This window comes from Syzygium oleosum, unplaced genomic scaffold, assembly GCF_021117445.2.
Source record: "Syzygium oleosum isolate NSW1041296 unplaced genomic scaffold, Sole_v2.1 Sole_v2.63, whole genome shotgun sequence".
Classification (NCBI taxonomy): Eukaryota; Viridiplantae; Streptophyta; class Magnoliopsida; order Myrtales; family Myrtaceae; genus Syzygium; species Syzygium oleosum.
Window position 1 is genome coordinate 608,094 of NW_026607547.1, and position 22,385 is coordinate 630,478.

At 44.3% G+C, this 22,385-nt stretch overlaps 1 protein-coding gene and 1 non-coding gene across 2 annotated transcripts; one reads left to right on the top strand and one right to left on the bottom strand.

Moving 5' to 3' along the window:
* The first annotated feature begins 417 nt into the window (after nucleotides 1–417).
* On the top strand, nucleotides 418–489 carry TRNAN-GUU (transfer RNA asparagine (anticodon GUU)). The gene has a single exon. It is a non-coding gene; the product is annotated as a tRNA-Asn (tRNA).
* A 20,507-nt stretch (nucleotides 490–20,996) lies between these two features.
* LOC130137174 (cytochrome c oxidase subunit 3) lies at nucleotides 20,997–22,188 on the bottom strand. The gene has a single exon (XM_056307938.1). The coding sequence runs from the start codon at nucleotides 22,186–22,188 to the stop codon at nucleotides 21,313–21,315; it is 876 nt and encodes a 291-aa protein (XP_056163913.1). The 3' UTR covers nucleotides 20,997–21,312.
* Between the last annotated feature and the right edge of the window lie 197 nt (nucleotides 22,189–22,385).

Here is a 22,385-nt window from a genome sequence, read left to right on the forward strand (position 1 = left end):
GCTTAACAACACGGACGCCCCTGATAGGTTGGCTTTCTTAGCCGATTCCTATCGGACCTTGATCGAAGCCAAGACCCAAAGTCCCTTTTTCCTCGAAATTGTTCATGCTGTGCTTACACTAATGAGCGGTGGGGGCTAATCCGTTAGCCCAGGGAACAATTGCTTCAGCGGGAGCAGCTGTCGGTATTGGAAACGTCTTCAGTTCTTTGATTCATTCCGTGGCTAGAAATCCATCATTGGCTAAACAATCATTTGGTTATGCCATTTTGGGCTTTGCACTCACCGAAGCAATTGCATTGTTGGCTCCAATGATGGCCTTTTTAATCTTATTTGTATTCTGATCGTCAGTCTATCTGACATCAGAAAGTGAAAGCAGGCTAGTCCCCGAAAATGCCCTTCCTTTGGAGTTGGGGTCACATCTCAGTAGCTCAGTGGTAGAGCGGTCGGCTGTTAACTGACTGGTCGTAGGTTCAAATCCTACTTGAGAAGAGAGCGCAGCTTACTTACTTGTTAAAGGTGCTAAGGTAGCTAGTTCTTTTCTTGAATATCTCTATCCGAAATACCAGGTATGCTGTGTAGGCTCGGGTTGATCAGTGATGTTCGAGTGGAGAATCACAAGGTACAAGATCAATTGAGTAGACCGTCGGGTCCGAACGAAAAGCATCGGTTCAAAGAGTAGGTGTAAGATATGATGGCTTTCTTAGCTAGCTAGCGTACTAAAAATAGGGAATAAATGGACAGGTAGTACGGGTCATAATAAGATGATAGCGCTATTTCTATGTTTGCTAGCAAAAATACGGGCTTTATGCCACAATATCAATGAGGTTCAGACCGGAGTCTTAAGCATAGAAGACTCAATCAACACAAAAAGAAAAGGGCTAGCGCGCGGGTGGGGAAAGATAAAATTCCAGAATTGCGTATAGAAAAGATCGAAATAGTTCAGTTAGTTAATCATAAAGACGTCAAGGTTTGGTTTGTGTCCCATCCCCATCCTGTAGCGGACTGGAAAAAACAGACTAGCAGGGTCATTTCTTTTCTGCCCATCCGAGGCACTCTCACTAGCACTCTAGCACTATCAATGCAGTTCGTTCCTCTGACTTTACTCGTCCAAGATTAGCTACTTTATTGTTTCGGGTGTGGGTGAGATGCCATTCGCTGAAGATGCCGAGTGAGCCTAACCAGCCGAAGCAGAGATGTCAGCCACAGGAGCAGGGTCCGGTCTTTCTTTCTATCCTAGGTCCCCACCCCCTGTTACTGAAGGATTGTCACCCGTGTGATAGAGTTCGGAAGTTGTCTCGCGGGTGGTTGGACATGAACCAACATGTAACCCCGATCAAGAGACAGAAGATTTGGCCTCTAACCCTAGAGAAGGGCAAAGGAGAAAGTAGCCCAAGGGCATGAACTCAAAAAGGTGAGTAATTGCTTGTGAGAAAAGAAGCGGATTGTAAATATTAGTAAGTCCCGTATTTGTTGATAACAACACCTGAACCCGCGGGGGAGAAAACTCTACTTATAGGTAAGGGGGCGACTGATACAATTTGGTGTGGCAGCGGCACCGCCCGTCCGTCAAGCCTAAACTAGACGAGGGCGGACTGGGGAACCCCGAAATCCTTGAGGAACGGAAAAGCTCCCCCGGAACCACGTTTCCTTTTCCGGGAAGACGCATTACAGTCTGTTGATGCGCTAAAATCAAACGATCCTTTACGATAGCTGGAGTGAATTTAGCTGATTCATTAGAGATCAATCCACCTACTTACTATTCGACCTGGATTTCTCTCTCCAACTAGCCCGACCGCATACCAACAATTATTAACCATTATTAGAGAATGGGCCCCGGCCAGCTATGTTGAATGTACGATGGAATAGGAAAAAATAGAAGCAAGATAAGGAATACCAATACAATACCAACACTGCAGTGGAATGTCAGCGTAGCTCGGTAAAGGCTGTTTTCAGTGGATCCGAAGTGAGAGGATGATTCCTGACCGCAACTTCTGGATGAGGCCGAACAGCATTCAGTAATTTAATTGGACTTGGACGAAGAAATAGCAGCCAATTTTGGTAGGAGATCGGGCGAAAGGCTGTGGATGAACTAATGTATTTCCGTATATAATCTTTCTCGCGTACAAACAGCTGAATAGCCGAAATAGATAGAACTCAAACTATTTCGGCTATGACCCAGAATGTGAGCCAATTTCCAGGTTTGACCCCTAGGGAGCTAAGAGCGATTCAAAGTGCTTCTCCCATCATACCATCATAATCATAATATAGTATATAGTATATAAAGTACAAGTAAGAAAATGGGTGGTGAAATGGTAGACACCCGAGAGCGTTCCATAGATAGGAAGGAAGAGGAACTGCCCAAGCGTGCCAATTGGCAAATTCAACCAGTTATTGAATCTTAGGTAAACTATCGGACCAAAAGCTATTATGAAAGGAAGGTAGCTCGTGCCTAACCTAATTAGAGTAACAGTACGATTCCTTCCTCCTACATTCTAAAGTGGATGATTCGACCTACTCCTCTGCAGTAGCGTCTCTTTTCCCTTTTTCTTCTCTTATTAAATTTTGAATTGCCCCATATTCCCGCAGATATGCAATTAGTGGAAATCTTGTAAACAAACACAATATTTAGATCGCATTAATTCATCCAAAGCATAGCTCAGATGGCTTTTTGCTTCTCACTGCTGCTGAGAGGCCCAACCTCATGGTTGCCCTTCCAGATCCGCGCCAACTGTTCGAACCATGTTTAGAGCTGTTTCTATTTCTATACGATAAATCCGGATCACCCCCTTATTAGCCCCTTCACCTACCGGTGTCTGATAAGAGCGATTCAAAGTGCTTCCAATTCTTGCTATCCTGTCCCATCCACGGCCGCAATAACCTTATTGTCCATATTCCGCTATCTACTGCGGAACAAACGACCGGCTCAAACAGGGAGGAGCGGTACCAACAGAAGAGGAAATATCTAGAAAGCTCGAACAAGGAAGAATGGAATCTTTCACACGGGAATAGGCGAAGAGAAGCCAAAAGTGCGGGTCGGAACCATGCCCGAAGGCATGCAAACCAAGAAGAAAGAGCATTCTCAACAGATAGAGTCCTTTGTTCCGATCTGTGCCTAGAATGCGTTGCGTCATCTCCGCTCTAGAACGCCTATTCCTTCGGCCGTTGCTCTTATCTTTCTTGCTAGCGATAGTTCCCAAAGTGATTGAAGTTCTTTTATAGGAAGATGGGTTACTCGCTCACTAGCATTAAATGCATTTGGGTAATGGTTCGATCCTTAGCGACTCCTTATCAGATGTTCGACCACCTTCCTGCCCACTCGCCCTCTGACCTATTAGATGTCGGGGGACCCTTTATTTATGATTCTTGTGGTTCCGAAGGATGAACCGGCTATGGACAGTTCGGATTCCGTACACAATACCCAATTGATGCGCCGCTGCGGCTGGCCTCGTATTACAGGAAGATCACTGATGACCCGGGGCTCTTTCCCATAGTATGATCCACTTTTTCGAAGGCCCGGGGACCAGCGAGACGGATGGGAGATGCTTCACAAAAACGGTCAGATTCATTATGACAGAATGACCACTACCGCTCACAAGGAACATTCCATACTTTTCACATTTCTCGTATATTAATCTTAGCGGCTATCATAGGAAGAGAAAGAGTTATCAAACCGTAGATCCCCTCGCCTCGTTGCTCTAGTTCAACCAATTTCTCGGAAGTCGTCCAAAAGTGGATTGAAACCGAAGACTGACCTATCGAGCGATCCGATCTCCTAGTAGCTTTCAGAGGTGGTTGGCTCATTTGGGGCTCCTAGCCCTGGTCTTACTTTCCCCACGCCAAAGGTCTTGTCTGCGGTTAATCAATACGCTGCAACTAGAAAAATCTCTCTTCATAAAGTGAAGTGGTGGGTCGTCCATGCTCTAAGAAGGAAATAGGCATTAGCCAATCCCAGGAAGAGTATAATCCCATTGATCATAGCACGGTAAACGGTTCGAACCGACCTAACCTAATGCGGCACCTCAAAGCCATTAGTTCGGAACTGAAGGTACAGCCCAACATCCAGCTTTGCTACTATAACGGCATTCTAGAAAACAAAGGAAGAGGGGACTTTAGTCCTATTATCAGATGAATGACCGAGTAAGGAAGATAGGTCAGATTGACCTCGTGCCAGCTGCTAACGAAAGGAAAATAGAAAGATTGAAGTCTTTTTTAACTCATTCTAGGTCCCAAACCATAGTTTGAGGTATTAGCCCAGTGGGAGTAGTGGCGGAAGAGATTCTATATATACGAGATATACGAGAAATGGCTTGATGAACCACCTTCTTTTCTTATTATCAGAGAATCATCACGGTGATAATAATTGGACTTGGACGAGGCTTAGCCCGGGACCATGAAAGAGCTCTTCCCCTTACTATTGCTACAATTCCCTTCTTCATTCTTGTTCGTCGTGCTAAAATAGTAAAAAAAAAAAAAGAGTTAACATTCTAATTTTATTTTGTTCCATCTCCCGGCGGGGTCAAACCAAAGAATCCATTTTTCCTTCTGTAGGCTCCCTACTATCAAGAGATCGGACTAACCACCTCGTGAAAGACTGAATCCATCGATTGGTCAGACGAACAAAGGGCAGGCAATGTCCCCCAGTAGAGACTGGTACACTAGAGAAATCCATTCTCTTTTAGTAAGATATTCGAACAGTTACAAACATGTGGTATCAGCGCAGCGGCAAAAGAAGTATTCTAGGCCGAAAACGGATATGGCTAAAGCACCGGCGAAAGAAAACATAGTTTTACACTGCTACTGAAGGGGCGGGGATAGCCAACCTAAGCCGTGGGTCAGCGTGGGATCCGAAACCTTCCTATGTTCATCAGTAGCATTTCAAGTGGAGTGCCACAATCCCATTGGGATCCGACACGTGGAAAGCTGGATGGCACGGATGAAAGCTATTTAGACGCTACTGGACTAAATGCACAAGCACCCCCCGGCTCACCCACTTGAACAGGGAAGGAGCAACTTAGAAATGAATCTTTCTAGTAAGAGGTCAGATTTAGGATAAGACACGAAGAAATGGATAGGGTATAACTTGATCCTGGATAGCCTTCATACGGCTCGACCGGGCATCTATTCGCTCTAGTAACACCTGCAGATGGACCAACATCCTTGTACTTGTATAATAAGGCATCCTCTGCTCTTTCTTCTCTCCGCTCAAATGTTTGGGTCCGGGGGGACGGCATCGCCGAAGATGAAGGGAATAGAGCATCTATCTCTTATTCTACGCGGCCTCTCACTTCGAAAAGAATTATACGTCCCCCCACCCACTTCTGAAAAGCTCCCGGGGAGTGACTCGGAATGCTGGTAGCTGCGTTCCTATTCCGCCTTAGCGGCTAACAGCTTCAGATCGGTCCTTGAGATCCGAACTCCCACTTTCTCGTTGAATAGATAACAGGTCTACGCCCAGTCCCAAACCATTGCTACCGAGTCTAACATCTTTACTATAGGCGGCATGTCGTGTACCAACATCATCCGGATGCACACTCCTACTTGTATTTGGAAGAAACTAGGAAGCTTTAGCCGCTGCGGGTGGTGGAGAAGCTTCTGCTGCAGCTGCACGAATTCCCTTTTGCAAGAACTCAGACCCATATCTTACCATTGATTTGGGTTCCGCAGCTATGACCAAGAATCCAGGTTTCGATCTGCCCGCCCCAACCCCCTTCTCTTATTCTGACCTGTCTAGAGATTGAAATCATTCTGTTGCGTGCCCTATTAGTCAAATGACTCCATTTGCTTAGGCCGTGGAAACCAAAATAAGATCAAGTTTGTTAAAGATCCCCCTCTTCGGAGGAATCTTCTTGGATCCACGGTAGCTAGCACCCTTTTTTAGGCCTTTCGACTCTTCCACAGGCAGCCTGGAAAAGATATCAAATATCTGGCACTCAGATTGAGGCAGACCTCGTAAGGATCCGGTACTTCACATGGTATCTTTAATAAAAGAATCCTTGAATGAAGGTTCGATCTTTTCTTTCTCGTATCTAGCTAGGGTCACTCGACCTTTACACAGGACCAATCGGAGTTTCACCAGTTCCAGCTTCTTGGTCTTCGATAGTAGGTCTTTGCCCCTTCCGGGCTACTGAGAGTGGCGAGATGCTATTGACAATGGAGGTAGCTGTGTCGGAAGGAACGGTTCGTCTGACCACTCCAAAAGACTGTCCACTTGATCCATTGCTTAGAAATGTGACCGAAGAAGAACTCCATGTTGGACTGATTGGCTCCACTTTTGGGACATGGAAAAATGATAAATGATATTAGTAATACTGTTTACGACTTTATACCTTAAACAGTTCAGTCATCCACAAGCAATTCTGATGGTGAATCCCATTCACATCGTTAGAAGCCAAATCTGAAGTATCAGCCAAACCGACATACCCTCTTTCTCCCAAACTAACCCGACCCAACAACTATTCTTTTTCCCGAAGCGGAACCATAAAAGGGAGCATATGAACAAAATATATAGGATTAGGATATAGAAGCATTCGTAGCTGAATCAAGGAATGGGTAGGACTCAGTTCCTGCCTGGGAAGGAATCAAATTCATTCGATTCTATGTGTGGGTAAGGAATAACAACACAAGCCTTTAAGGCTGAATATAAGCCTTTTTATTTCCTTTCAAGGAAAATTACATAACACTTATTGGTACTCTTTAGGGATAAATAAATTACATAATAAATATTGGCACTCTTTAGGAATAATAAATAAATTCGCAGGGAAAAATAACACGGGTTTCCCGCTCCATGAAGCACCGGGTATCAGGCTCAATTCACCTTGATATTTTCCTGGGAAATATATACACCAAGTCCCGGTCTCACTCATAGGATGACTCCTACTTTGTATATTAGTCTTACTATTGGGTGAGAATGGTAGGGACAACAGGATGGGTGCTTCACTAATACTGCCCCAACCAACATGGGCTCAAAAGTAGTGGATAGAGATGCTATGATCATATTTGGGCAACACCGGGGTATGGCGCCCTATTATCCTAATTTTTTTGTTAGGATGTATCATAAGGACGAGTATAATGATTGGGTGGTTGGTCAAATAGTTTCAAAGGGTGAAGTTTTATTGAGCGGGGAATCTGAATTGCTTAGCTTGAACGGGATCATCGATGTTCTTTTTGAAAAGTACATAAAAGAGGGAGAAATAGATCCTGAGTCATTGAGTGAAATGGAGGTCATTCAGATCAAAGATCTGATTCAAAATAAATCTTTTCCCCTTAATAGTATTCAAGGGGTGGAAGAAGAAGTGACTCCGGGTCATAAGCTTTTCCCCACCCTTCCTAAGAAGGAAAAGGAAAGTGTTCTTTCCGGGAAGAGGGGCTCGTTAATAGCTATCTATCTTACACCTTGCGAAAAACTTGTCTTAAATAGTTTATCTCTTTTTATTCAGCTGCGAATGATATCGCTTTGTATTGGCTCAACTTATATCTATGATTCGGTTCTTCCTCACTCTAGAAATAAGAATGACCTTTATCAGGCCGTAATGTTAGCTGAATTTATCACCAGAATTCAGAACATGGGCCATTGTTGTATTGGGTGCTATATCAATCTTTCTCAATTGGTGCCTAAAGTAGATAGGGAACATCTCCTTTTTCGTCTCGGTGAACATATAGCGTCCCCTGAGATTACCCATCTTTTAAGGTCATTTCTGAATATAAGTGGGATTCAGTCAAAGGACGGGGAACCCCTTTTATATTATAAAACTGGTCTTATTCATGTGGCCCCCCTCGCTATAACGCTGTTTGACTTTTATTTCAACGAGTTCGATTTTCACTTTAGAAAGTGTGGTTATTTCTATACTAGACTAGAGTTTGATGCTTTCATTGGTATTCCTATAAATTGTCTTGAAAACTCAAGTGTTGATATCATTCAACACTCAGTTGAGAACAATATAAAGGATTCTTTAGCGAAAATCAATATTACAGCCGATGCTGAAGAAGATATTGTTTCTTGCAATTTCTTTATAGAGGGCGAAAGTATACCCCTATTAGGCGGTGAATTAAGGCTATTGAATAATAAATTTCAATTTGGTGTTAAGAAGAAAAAATGACATAAGGTGTATTGGCACCCTTTAGGGTAAATCAAAATATTGTCTGGTGTTTCATAGTGTAGTAAGATACTACCGTTGCCATGGAAGTCGCATAGGCAGCCTCCCCCCCCTCCCCACGCGCTGGGAGACCACTCTTATAGGGTGTTAATGCCCCCCAAGTATCATAGGAGAATTCATGGGCCGGCAGGCCGGCGAGACAGAATGGGCGGGCACTACTAACCAAGCCAAGTCTAGTTCTCGCCGATAGGCGCTCGTAGCTTGCTTACAAGCCTTGCCAACTATAATAGTTGTGGCCATGGCCCGAAGGAGCCTTAAGCACTTGTACAATGCTCAAGTCAGGGCTCCATCCTACTCGTTGCCCAGAGCCTTGACTTTCTATTAGAAGAGGGTTTAAACTATTTTTAGGGAAGGGAAAAGGAGTCTCTTTCCTCGCCCGATGGTAGAGGTCGATCCCCTATCAACTTCGGTTATCACCTTCCGTGCCTCCTTGCGGTCCTTCTATTTAGCTTTTCCTCGGACTTTAGAGCTAGTTGATAGGCCACTTTCCACATCCGATGCATCGAGATTTCATCTTGGATTTCTAACCTCAAGCCCTATCAAGCAAGGGATTCTTCGTCGGATTCGTTCAAGCCATTGCGAAATAAACAATTGGTAGAACTCCGAAACTTGTTAGGAGTAGGGGCTTTCTTGTACGCTTCTCTCCCCACTATCCTTTAATTTAAATCGAAGTGGAACCTTTGGAACAAGCTTTGGGTCTAATCGGCGGGTAGAAATTTATCCCGAAACCTCGATCGCATCTTGTCCCATGTACTTCCCTTTGCCTTTCCGCTCACGCCTTGCTTGGACTTGATCCCACAAAATGTTGGCATGGCCAGTGCTCAGGAATTTAATCTTCGCACACCTCGGATAGTTCTTTCCAATCAAAGAACTTCTCTACGCTACTTAGCCAATCAAGAAAGTCCTCAGGATGCAATCGGTCATGGAAATCGGGAACGTCCACTTTGATCTCACGATCTCCTTGATCTCGATGCCCTTCTAAGGCCCGGATCATGAAGCTCTCCGGTACCTCAACCAACAAAGGAAGTGGAATGCTCGACATGCCAAATGGGTTTCCTACTTGCAAGAATTCACTTTTGTCCTTCAACACAAGTCCGAGGCAGCTAACAAGGTAGCCGATGCTTTCAGCCGCAAACATACCTTGTTTTCCACACTATCTTATGAAGTTACCGGCTTTTAAGTACTACCTAAGCACTATGGTTCGGATTCCTACTTATCAAAAGTGATAGAGGAACTCCCGGATACTCCAAACAGCCTTTATACACTCTTCAATGGTTATCTTTTTCGAGGTAACTCACTATGTGTGCCCGAGGTATCTCTACGCCTACAAGTTCTAGCCGAACTTCATAATGGTGGACTTTGTGGCCATTTTGGGCAAGACAAGACCGAGGCTCTAGTTTGTCAAAGATACTATTAGCCTTCATTACAAAGGGACGTGCGAAAGTATGTGAAAAGCTGTGTGGTGTGCCAAAGGGCTAAGGGTCAAAGACAAAACACCGGCCTCTACCAACCTCTTCCGATACCCAATGCTCCATGGGAGGACATCTCAATGGACTTTGTTCTTGGTTTGCCTAAGACTCGAGGTGGCTATGATTTCATATTTGTGGTTGTTGACCGGTTCTCCAAGATGGCCCACTTCATCCCATGTAAGTGCATTACCGATTCCTCTAATGTTGCCACTTTGTTCTTTCGAGAAGTAGTTCGATTGCATGGGGTGTTTAAAACTATCACTTCTGATAGAGACACCCGTTTTCTGGGTCACTTTTTGAAGATCTTATGGAGGATCATGGGAACAACACTACACTTCTCTAGTGCCTACCACCCCCAAACCGATGGACAAAGCGAGGAGATGTAATCCAATTGGAAACCTTTTGAGAAGCTTAGTAGGTGAACATCCAAGACTTTGGGACACGGTCCTACCACAAGCTTAGTTTGCATAAAAGAACTAAAAGAACCGCTCCACCGGAAAGTCCCCTTTTGAGGTAGTATATATATGGTAGAGCACCTCCTCTTATCTTAGACCGACTCTCCATGCCTCACCCGACCTTGGCTGGCCTATGACTACTGATTCGGTGCAAGCGGCGCTCCTTCCTTTCTTCATCCTTGTTTTGTTTTTCGGTCGGTGAGTTCCTCTCCCGGTGGTCGAGTTACTTCGTTTCTTAGGGGCGAATGGACAAAAGAGGGACTGGGAGGGACGGGGAATCAAGGTCTTCCTATCTATTCAATCACAGATTTCGAGAGAGAAGGTGCGGGGCAAGACCCACCATCTGATCTGAGCAGCTTAAGCCCACCTACTGTCGAACGGAGTCAACGAAAGCTTCTATTTCAACGCATGTCCGGGCGGGAAGGAACGATGAACGAACGAAGCAGATATAGTAGGGAACTCAATCAGTGCTTCTGAAGAGGCGAGGAGTGGAGTTCAGGGATCCATTTTAAGAAGCCCCCGGTATGGGGGGAGATCAAACAAAAGGGGGTATGTTAGTCAAATAGAGGGGTCTCCCGGGGGCCTAGTCCACGGCTGTAGCCTTAAGCGTCTAAGGGCTGTCATTCTTGTATTGGGCGAACTAAAGCGTTAAATAGCGCCCTTTAGTGGCGTGCAGGGAGTAGTCGTCTTGTTGCTGGTAGGTGCGACTATGTGAGTTGACAACAATACACTGCGGTATGTGTGAGTCCTTAACGGCCTTTAGTGATCCGAAGGAGCAATTGGGGTTACTTCAGACTGGCTTCCTCCCATATACCCCCGTTGACTGTGCTTGCTTATGCTTACTTTGAGTACGCTTGACTTTGTCTGGGTTCGTCTAGCTTTGCATTTCTTGCCTTGGACTCAGCCCAGCTTTGCATCCCCTTTAAAGCTCCTTTCACCCTGGTCCCATTCTTGTCATTTACTGAGCCATTTTGATAAATGAAATACTTTCTCGGTATATGAGATATAAAGTATTTCGGTTTCAAATGTCCTTTTCGAGTTCAATCGTCGTTTTCATTCAATTGCTGCTAAGCGCTATATTCGCATGACTGAATCGAATTGCGAATGCTTGCTCAGGAGTGAGATCTTTTTTTAATCATTTTGCCAAACTATTCGAATGAAATGAGTTACGCGCCAAAGCAACTAAGTGAAGGGCAAGCGGAGGCAGCTTCTTCGTGCTATAAGTGGGCGTGCCAGATAAAACTATATACGTCGTTTTTAAGCCCCTACTCCTATAAAGGCAGGCTGCCCCATTGATCGCCGCTCCACCACTGGACTTTTTGTCTTCCTTTGAGACTATCTTTTTTCCTGGAAGAGCAAAAAGCAGGACACTGTATCCAAATCCAGTGCAGAGGCAGAATACTGGGCTATGTCTGCAGCCACTAGTGAAGTGGTTTGGTTACGCAGGCTTCTATCTGATCTGGGGATTCATCTCACCGCTGCAAGGCCTCTTCATTGTGACAATAACGGCCCTATTCAGATTGCAACCAACCCTGTATTTAATGAGCGTACCAATAATAAACGAAGTGGCCTTACTCATTTAGGGCGCTTCACTCCCGAGAAGTGCTTGGATTAAAAGACAGCCCTTTATTTCGTCCGACCTTCAGATTGCAGATTTGTTCACCAAGTCTCACACTCGTGCTCGGCATGAATTCTTTTTGGGCAAACTCGAACAAATGAGAGGTCAAGAAGCTCGAGGATCAGGCAACTCAGACAAGAAAAGGAGGCCATCGATGCTATGATATCCAGCATCAAGGCCGAAATCCCAAGGCTGAGAATTACCGAGCAGTTGCCCACTTCTACCTGACGGTAGAACCTCGTCTTAAGGCGAAAATAAAAGAAGTCAGCGAGAGTTTTGAAAAGACGGTCTGTTCCCTTAACCCTTTTTTGGCTTTTTGGGAACGTCATACGTGGGAAGCACTTCGGCTACCTTATCGCAAGGGTTTCGATGAAAAAAAGCATCCCCACTAAATCAAGAGTTTAGATGCCCGAACATCTAAGAAGATTGAATCAGGAATAAGTGGGTGATCTCTTGAAGAAGGGCCTAATTAGGCCAAGTAAGAGTCCATGGTCCAGCGCTGCAAAATACGTCAATAACAGAAATGAGCAAGAAAGGGGAATGCCAAGGTTAGTGATCAACTAGAAACCCCTTTCAGAGGCCCTCCAGTGAATTAGGTAGCCCGTACCTAATCGACAAACAAACACTTTTTCGTTCGTAAGCACTGAGCGAGCCGCCTTGTCTACGAAGCTTCGCTGCTCCGCCTGCAGCAGTTCCTTATTCTTTCATTCTTGAATAGGAGAGGCCTTCATCAATCAATCTTCAGTCACATTCCATCCCCAAGCAAAGCACTTCATAACTTGCTCTGGTAAGATCGGCTCATTAACAAAAAAAATGGACTCATTTCACTGGATCAGCTACGACCGTTGCTAGGTTAGGGACAGCTCCGAAGAATGGAAGGAAGACGGATCCGTTTCTTTAAACAGCTGTCCAGACTTCCTCGGCTGCTCCTCCTCGATCGATGCGGCCCCTATTCCTTCCTTATTCATTATAAGAGAATCAACGGCTTGCTTGCCGTCGCAGCTAAGGCTAAGCGGGGCTAGGCCCTAACTTCCATTCAGAAATATGCATTTATCACCCTGGTTTTGTTCCCTCAGGAATTGTCAGCCCCGGACCAAAAAAGTAACAGATGCTCGCAAGACTCCCGAATTCACCCCATTTTTGTCGAACTTACATTGCATCCAGAGGATAACGGGAACCACCTGAGAGAAGCCGACGGACACCCGGAATAAATTAAAGAGCACTCCTGCTCGATAATTGAATGAGCAGCGCCGGCAGAACGATTTCAAAGAGCACCAATTCACTGATATTGAAAGCAAAGCGCCTTTTGAATCAAAATAGCGGGGGCCTTGCTCAAATGGATGATTGATAGTTTTCGATAAGAAGAAAGGTGTTGGTCTGTCTTATCCTATGATAAGAACATTCAAACCATATCGTAGCATGCGTATGGAAGAAAGGGCTTCTCAATAGGAATTCTTGGCCCCAACCCATTTACCACCTCTCATCCCAAATCTGTCTCTTCCTGCATTTGTGTAGCCAGCCTTTTATCAAGATGAGGTGCTTCGGAAGACGCTTTCGGGCCCGAATTCAAATGAGTGGTCGACAAAAGGAACTTTCTTAGTGGAATTTGTGGAAACCGTCCCGTCCGCTGGCTCCTGTTCGGACGTCCTCCTTTTCACAATAACCCCTTTGTTGTGAGATACGGTGCTTTCCCATCAGGGGTTCGGAGCTTTTCAACAGACGGGGATAATCTTGGCCTATTGAATGAGCAATTCAATCCAAAATAGATCGTCAATTATATGCTATCAATCCATATTTAGTTTATATTATGATACGAATCCGACGATCTGAGTTCAAGCCGTTGGAATAGGTTCGACAGTGGATCACAAGTCCTTGGCGATCTCATCTATCTAATGAATGGAGGTCACTATAACTATAATAAGGGTCAGGGTCAGCCCTGCATGCACTCCCCTTCTCCTCAACAGGAATCTCGCAAGGCCCTTCCATAGAGAGTTTCATTAATTGGCGAAAAGCCCATTCAGTGACTTCGGCACATATCTGGGCCTTATCAAGATGGGTGGCCGAAAGATGTCTGTTGTGATCTAGCCCCATCCTTCTCCTGAAAAGGGCTTCAGAAGATAGTGCCGACTTACTGATCTGACGGGTCGTGTCTGAGACGAACTGGCCATCAGATCTGATACTACCTCCAGGGCTCTTTGAAGAGTTTAGCACTCCGCCCTTTTGTCGCTGTAATGATAGGATGGATAAAAAAAGGGAGAGAACGCATCAGAGTTGGAAGGGAGCCCCCGGGTTGTTAGCTAAGCAACCTATGGCATTGGTCGTTCCTTCCTCTGATTGACCTCCAGTTTCTATAGTTATGCTAACTGCTTAGGAATGAAAAATCGGAGTTGCAGGGTCCCCGTCGATGCGATTGATTATAATCATTATACGTAATCAGTGGATCGAATTTCGGAGATATTTTTAGAGATGATATAAATAAGAGGATAAATTGACGGAAAGATCTGGGAGGACCGACCACCGCTAACGAACTCTTGTCGTGTCGGATTGTTTGGAGCACGTTTCTAGTAGGTACGGTGAACCGGGAGCTCCACTCTTGGAAGAACGGAAAATCACTTTATGCAGAGGTAAAAAAAGAACTCACACCCTAACCTGCATCCTATCTTTTTCTGTCACCTGCGATCAGCTTGAGGGATTCAAAAAGGTACTGTTCTTCGATCGTTGATTGTATCCTTTGTCGATTTACTGAAATGGCTGATTCAGCTCAAGTGATATCCGTCAAGCTCAATGAAAAAATGATTCCTTATGGAAAGTCCTAATATAATATAATCTTTTTTTCCTGGGAAAAGATCTTTTGAAATACAATGATTAGCTACAAAAGGACTTTTGTTTAGTGAACGTGTCACAGCCAATTACTCCTTTATTTCAATATATATATAATTTTTTTATTTCCATTTTCTTTTTTTTTTTTAGGATTCAATCCAGCCGCAGGTTTCCCTACGGCTAAACCAATTCCAAGGGAGGATACCGGAGCACAGTTCGAATCCGGGTTAGAAGCAAATGCGACCTCCTTCGCCCCCCCTATGTGCTGAGAATAAGAGGAGTCAGAAAGTGAAAGTCATTTCAGCTTCTCAACACATTGCTTGTGTGAAGACTGGTGAAGATGGAATGTGAGGAGAACTGAAAGAAGCCGAGAAGGGTCCCATTATTCCCTCAGCACCTCAAGGGCTCTCCAGGTAGAGGCATCCTGTTTGCCTCACATGGACACCTTCATATATCGGCCTACTCCGATGCGGATTGGGCTGGATCTCCGGGTGATCGGAGGTCTACTACTGGCTACTGCACTCTTATTGGAGGCAATCTTGTCCCTTAAACAAAAGAATCAGAAGCAAAAGTTGCCAGATCTAGTGCCGAAGCTGAGTATAGGGCTATGGCCCATGTCGACAAGGGTTTAAGGCTTTCAAGTAGAGCCTTCGTATATTCCTTAATAAAAGGTTTTCCAGTTTTCTTTTTCAGTATTCTCCATCTTGAAACTTATTCTAGTTCAACCAGCTAGAGAATTCGTAGTTGATTCACCTATACTGGCTCATGGTTATAAACCTTCACAAACGGTTTATTAAGTCGGATAAAAAACCTAAAACGTGATATACCTGATTTGGAAGACAGAGCCTTAGAATTAGGCTTTCATCTTCAACCATCCTGGTCATCTGGACCCAACACTACTAAGAATCCCTTACGGGAAGCTTTAGGTGTTGATTGGTCCCAGAGAGACCGAAAGTTGACTATCTTCCAGACGTTACCAGTGGATGCAACTGCGGTCTGGACTCTTGTAGGCCACGTCGTTGCGGATGGCTTCCATTTTTAAAAGAAAACCAAGTGCGTCGAAGCCAACGGTCGAATCTTTCTGTGAATTGTGCAATCATTATGTGAGGCCGCCCAGAAGATCTGGTGGGACTCGATGATTACACGTCCGGGTCGGAGCGGAGTGAAGCTTGAGGGTTCTGGTAAGGTTATTTGCCATCGCAAATCCTTTCGCTCAGGTGCTTGTGCGCCCGCTTCATGATTGGCTGATGAGGACTTTGTCTAAGTTGGAGTTTTTTTCCAGACAAGACCCCTTAAGCGTCTTAATAAAGGAATAATAAATGGATTCTCTGACGACCTCAGCAACGGATTCCCTCCCTGCGGAGCTGACAGCCATGGTGCTAAATGTTCTGTTTGGAGAGAATATTGCCTCTACCTGGCTGTATCTGTTAACTGACAACTTCTTTAGGTGTCCTCAAAACCTTATTAAGTTAAAGGTAGCCGTTGGCTAGAGTTGTCCGTTTTCAGAAAGGCCAACCCCCAACCCGGCTAAATGGTTTTACAGTTTTTGGCCTGCATTTACACTAACTCACCATATGTTAGTGTGTATTGCGGCTGAGAAAGTATATAAAGGGAAAAGGTTTTCAAAAAGCCATTCTCGGTGACGACATTATTATCGCCGACGAAAAGGTTGCAAACGTGTATACGGCCCTCTGATAGGACTGCGACCTAACTATATCGGTCGAAAAGTAGCTAGTCTCTGACAAAGGTACTCTTGAGTTCGCTAAGCCATTTATACGCGATGAAGGTAGAACGGATTTATCTCCAATCTCCCTTCGCATGATCGCTGGTTCACTCAGTAGCAGCTCCCGTATTCGCGAGGGTTGAAAATGGATTTCAGCCAATATGAACAACAAGAACTCGACATTCTCAAGTTCACCAATTGAACAAGTCCGGCATATCGTCGCAAAGTAGTACGCTCAAGTGGACTCCACCTAATGGACGGATACAGAGATAGTATCCAGAAAGATCTTGGGATTACAAAAGTCATCTTGATTCTCAGGATGATTCTCCACCTTTCTATCAGTTGCAACATGAAGAATATGCCTTAGCTTATGGGTAAAATAAAGAAGTGTGCTATACTATTTATTACCGAAGGCTTAGGCTTCTATGGGACCGGCTGAACATGAGGGACCCCTTTCAAAGATAGGGGCACCGATTCTAAAGGCTCTTAATTTCATATAAGATAGAATAGCCTTATAGAGTAGAAAGGGGCTCTCTAAGTTTTTGATGAGTTTGAGGCCTGAGTTCGAGAATGTTAGATCCTCAATTCAACAACATCGAGTTCCTCCACCAGACATTGATAGAGCAGTTGCTGATGTGAGATTCGAGGAGACTCGACTTGAGCCCCTTTACTAGGTTGGGTGCTGGGGGTCGATCAACTATTCCTCAGGTGCTTCAAATCAGGTTCTTGCAGCTGAACATGCTTCGGGATATCGACCCTATGGTCAGAATCTTCAATCTGGAAGCTCTGCTGGTGCATCAGGCCAACGAGACATGTCTGCAATCATATGCCACTATTGCAAGAAGGCGGGTCACATGATTGCAGACTCTCACAAGCGGCAGAATGCAAACTCTCGTCGACAGTCAGACATGGCTCATCTTGCTGCTCCCCCAGAGACGCCTACTGAATCGGAGACTTCCCAATCCCCTTACTCCATAGGGCCCCTCTCGCATGATCCTGTACAAGACAGGAGGTAGGAGAGAAGTGAATAGAAACATTTTTTTTTTCAAACCGGAAAGAAGATTCACTGAGAGAGCGGGAAGATTAAAAAGAGCAGAACATATTCGATGATAACGAGAGAGAGTACCAAGACTAGCTAGAGGGAATTGTTCGGAGTTTGCAGTTGAAACAATAAGGAACTTAGATGGAGAACAAAGAGTTGAAAGAAGTGAAGAATCACCAGTCAGATTCTTCGATGCACCCGAGTTGCAGCCCCCTATGTTGGTTGCATAAGGGGGGCAAATACCAGTAGTAGAGGAGGAAGAGATATGACAAGACGGATTCAACCTCTGAATCTGCTTCCGCTGTCGTGGGGTAAAACTATTTGTGTCGGGCCTGGGAGTGCTCCTAAGATCATAGAAGGAATTCATTTTCGCCGATCGGCGGTTATGGGTCAATCAAAATGTATCATCTACCGCCCTTTCGTGAAAGGAAAAACCTTCTAAAGCGCACACTTACTTTCTAGTGTGATCAGTCGAAGCGATCTCAGAAGATACCCTTTTTATTATCCGATTGGCGATTAACCTACGAAGCGCTCCTGCTACGGAAGCTAGAGTTTTCTCCACACACGATGGGTTGGTGTAAGACTCGATATCAAACCTTTCCCTGAGGGCTGAAAAAGAGATGGGCCATACTTTAGCGGCTCGCTTCGTCTCTTCTCCCCAAGCGCTGTGCTCTTTTCAGCTGGATCCGGGTCAATAGGTCAGCACGATGAAAGGGCTAGAATTCTCTGGCTCGGCAGTGTCGTCGTACAATTTCGGCTCTACCTTCCCTTCTATCACGTGCAGGCTCGTTTAGATTGGGCCATAGCTAGGTGGTAGACTGAAGACCAAGCCATTCAACTAGAGGTAAGGTGCGGACTTGTGCTCCTGCTTTGGTAGAGTTTTCATCCAAGAGACTCGATCTTCTTTATGGTTGAAGGGGCCATTTCAAGGCAGAAAAGACCATCGCATCGAGAATTCTAGGTCGGTTCTTGCAAACTTTTGGATCTTTAGCTTACGATCTGCTTGTTCGCCGGGGTACGAATTAATCCGTAAGCGATAGTTTACATTCTTCGGGCAGTTGGAATTCACTCCAATAGTCAATGTCTTCTATTCTTGGCTCCAAGGGTTCCTTACAAGGAGCAGTCTGGCTTTATCGGATTGGAATCGATCTTGTGACGGGCGGTCTTTTAGCCATATACCGACTTGCTTTGCTAGCGATGGCTTTATCATACGGTGTCCTATGAACCAAGTTTTTCCATCGTCAGCTTTTTTAGAGCCATCAATAAAGCTAGCAAAGACATTTGTCATGATCGCGCCACTCGACGAAAGACTTTTTCTGGGGTACGGGGGGGAATCCATAACGGACTCCTCCTCTTTAGTAGGGCGCTGTCTTGGTTTAGGGGGAAGACTTTCTCATCTTGGACTTCAAAAGTCTTCCAGTTAGAAGAAAGTGTGATCATTGGTCCGATCTTTCCCAAAGACGCTACGCTAGTCTTTGCCTTCCCTTCCCCCTACTTCCCTATCCTCTGCCTCGCTGCGCCCCTTCTCTCTTCTACCTACCTATCAGTCGCCCTTATTAAGGCCCTGCTCTACTCAAACGGATTTCGCTCTTAGTGGATATAGAAGCTTCTGCGATCGGGTAGAAAAAGCTGTTAAAGAAGGAGCTCTTTGTGGAAGATCAACTGAAAGAGGCGACCGTTGATAGCATTGATTGATAATTTCGTATATAAAGATCTGATTCGTTTTTTCAAGCTATGAATGTAGAAGTGGGATGGAGATCAGGTTGAACTAACACGGGTTAATCTAACAATTCAATATCTATATCAGCCGCTTTCAATAATCCGTTCTTCTGATAGTATCTATACTTCAATCTTTAAGAAGAAAAAAGGCATATGTATGCATGCCAGTCCTTCTGTCCAAGGAAAGCGGGAAAATAGACCTGACCTATATCTGACCAGGTATGAAGAATTGCTTTTCATCTCTAAGAAATCGATTATATCAAAGAAATTTCCCCTAACCTAAGAGAGACCATATTCAAACGAGCTACATACGCAGGAGCGATAACTAGAGTACTAGAGCCAAGGAGCTAGAGAGACTGGAGTGTTAAAGTAATGAGGGGAGCAATGGCTTCGAAATAAACGGATCTCACTCAAAAAAACTCTCCCTCCCTGAACCCTGAAATAGAGAGTAGAGAGTTTTTTAAAAAAGAAATAAAGCAAGGGGCGAGTAAGCACTAAACTTTTACATCTAATAAAAAAGACGTAGGGACCTACCTTCCTATGAAAGGAAGTGAAGATTCAGTCTTTTTACTTACTTTTTCTACCTGCATTTTACAGTGAAGCTGATCTCTTCATCACTCTCTTTCTCTCCACTGGCCCGGGAGATGTGTAAACAACTCAAGATGGGATCTCATTGAAGTCGCTCTTATATAGCATTAACGCCTTTACAAAGGTACTGGGCTCTATTTTTTCCTACTTTTACCTTCCACCTTGGACTAAGACTTTAAATAGTTTTTTATACTCTTTCCTTTGCAGCTCTCATTGGCAACCTTTGAATTTCTCTATATCCTAAAATAAAATAGTATAGGCTCGTCCAGCCCTAACAATCCCTTTGAGACATCCGAATCAGAAGTAAGCCCTTGTAACCTCCATGGATCAAGAGAGAAAGAGGAGCTGTGCTAAGTCTTTATTTAATCCATTCCCATGAAAGCAAATTTAGCCACGACCACGACAGCCAAGTAAAAGACTGCCTTTCATTATTTTAGATGCCTTCGCTAGTTAAAAGGAAAGGTTCCCTTTTTATATTCATTCAGATACGCAATAAATCGAACAATTATTATTTATACTTTTACTTGTGGACAACCAATTTGGATCTTGCCAAATTTGGAGTCTCTTTTTTTACTTTTCTGCCTCCCATATTGAGACTGCACTGGTGTATGAAATATTGGGTTAGTTATTCTAAGATTGCTTGACTCGGATTATTCATTACATCACCGACCTTTAGTATTAGCCATACTATTTACCTATCCTTTTATACCCCCATATATTATGTTATGGGGCACTGAAATAGAAAAGAGAGAAGCGGCTCTTGCCTCGTGATTGGGATTCAGTAGTAGATTCAGAAGTTGTTGGACCGGTCGATGTACAAATTCTTTATAGGGAGTCGATTTGCGGGGTCGCGAAATCAGTCAATCCTGTTGATCCCAAACCGCCTAATTATACCTAAATCACTGGGGGCGGCGGGCGTTTGAGGCTGATAAAAGGGGCTGAAATGGTGGTGGAGAAGTTTTTTGGTAGAGTTTAGGAGTCTGCGAGACATTTTTTACAAGAGGAGGTGTCAGCTGGTTTATACTTTTGGCTTTCTAAAAAAACCCAAAAAAGCGAATGAATGAATCAGCGAAGAAAAGAAATGTTAGGATGGGCTGGTCGAGCTAGCTCTAATCGAATTGTGACATCACGTAAAGTAAGTTTGCCCTAATTGAAGTACACAGGGAAAAGGACTGAAAGCCAAGGGGAAAACATCCATTTCTTTGACAGAGAATCGGATTTGCTAGTATATAGAAGATTTAAGGCCTAACGAGTGCCTTGAAAACTTTTTGCCATTCGGAGATGGGAGATTGCCGGGTTTTTGATTACAGAATCCCAGGAATAGCGGGTATGATTCTGACCTATTTCTTACTGTTGACATGGGTTAATTCTTTTCTTTAATAGATATAACAGACGGTTTGATGTTTGAGTTCGATCCATTAGGTTCTTCGATTTGTTCGGAAAAGAAAACGAGAGACAAGAAAACATCTTTGATTACGATTAAAAGGAACAATCTCAAATAGACCAAGATCAAATTGCGGGTCATTTCTTGGTGAACATGATCTGCCATAATCTCTTCGATCCCTTTATTTATGTGCCAGAATAGAGAGAGATTTGATAGGAAAGTGGAAAAGACCTTTTTGTATATGAGAATCAAAGGGAGTGGTAAAGCTGCAGTCATTCTTTGGAAAAGCCCGGTTCTCTTTGTCTTCGAGCTCTCATTCCTCAATCCATTTATTCGTTCCTTCATATACCTCCCCACCAATAGATAGATACAAATAGGAATAACCGAACCACGTCTACAAAATGCCAGTACCATGCAGCGGCTTCAAAGCCAACGTGATGCTCCTTGGTCAGATGACCAAGATATTGGCGAATACCACATATGATCGAGAAAAGAGTACCTATAATCACATGAAAACCATGAAAGCCAGTTGCTAAGGAAAAGGTAGAACCATAAATACTATCCGAAATAGTGGAGGGTGCTTGATAATATTCCATTCCTTGAAAGCCAGTGAATACTAGAGCCAGTGAAACGGTAGCTACTAAAGCGTAAACTGCTCGTTTTTCCTTCCCCGCGAGTATAGCATGATGAGCCCAAGTTACGGCAGCTCCGGATGAAAGGAGAATAGGGGTATTAAGAAAAGGGATTTCCCGAGGATCTAAAACCCAAATCCCTTTTGGGGGCCAAATACCTCCGATCTCTACCGTAGGTGCCAAAGAAGAATGAGAAGAAGCCCGAAAAAAAGCAAAAAGGAACATAACCTCCGATACGATGAACGGAATAGAACCATATCGAGGTCCTAATTGTACGACTTTGGTATGATGTCCTTCCAACGTGGATTCACGTAGAACATCGCGCCACCATACGAACATGGTATATAGGATAAATATGAGGCCCAAACTGAGAAGTGTTGCACCCCCTTGAAATGGATGCATGTACATCACACCTCCTACGGTGGTTGCCAAAGCTCCGAGTGAACCCGAAATAGGCCATGGACTTGGATCTACCAAATGATAAGAATGCCTCTGAGATTCAATCATAAACCACTTTGCCTCAGTTGTATGTAAACCCCCCCCTTCACCCCCACTCCCTAAAGTAAGGGCTCTTTGGGGTCTCATTTTCTTTCTATCTGACAGGACAAACAAATAGGAAGGGATGGTTCTTTCATTGTATTGATAGAAGTCTAACTAGAAAAAGATCTCTCTAAACCTTTGAGAAGAGAATCGTTGGTTTGACCGACGAACTACGTGGGAAAATGGACCTTCTTTCTTGGATTTTCAGCAAGCATTTTTGGAAAGTAACAATTCCATTCAGT

Excerpts from the sequence above, each read along its gene's own strand:
- LOC130137174 (XM_056307938.1), bottom strand. The coding sequence starts at position 22,188 with ATGAGACCCCAAAGAGCCCTTACTTTAGGGAGTGGGGGTGAAGGGGGG.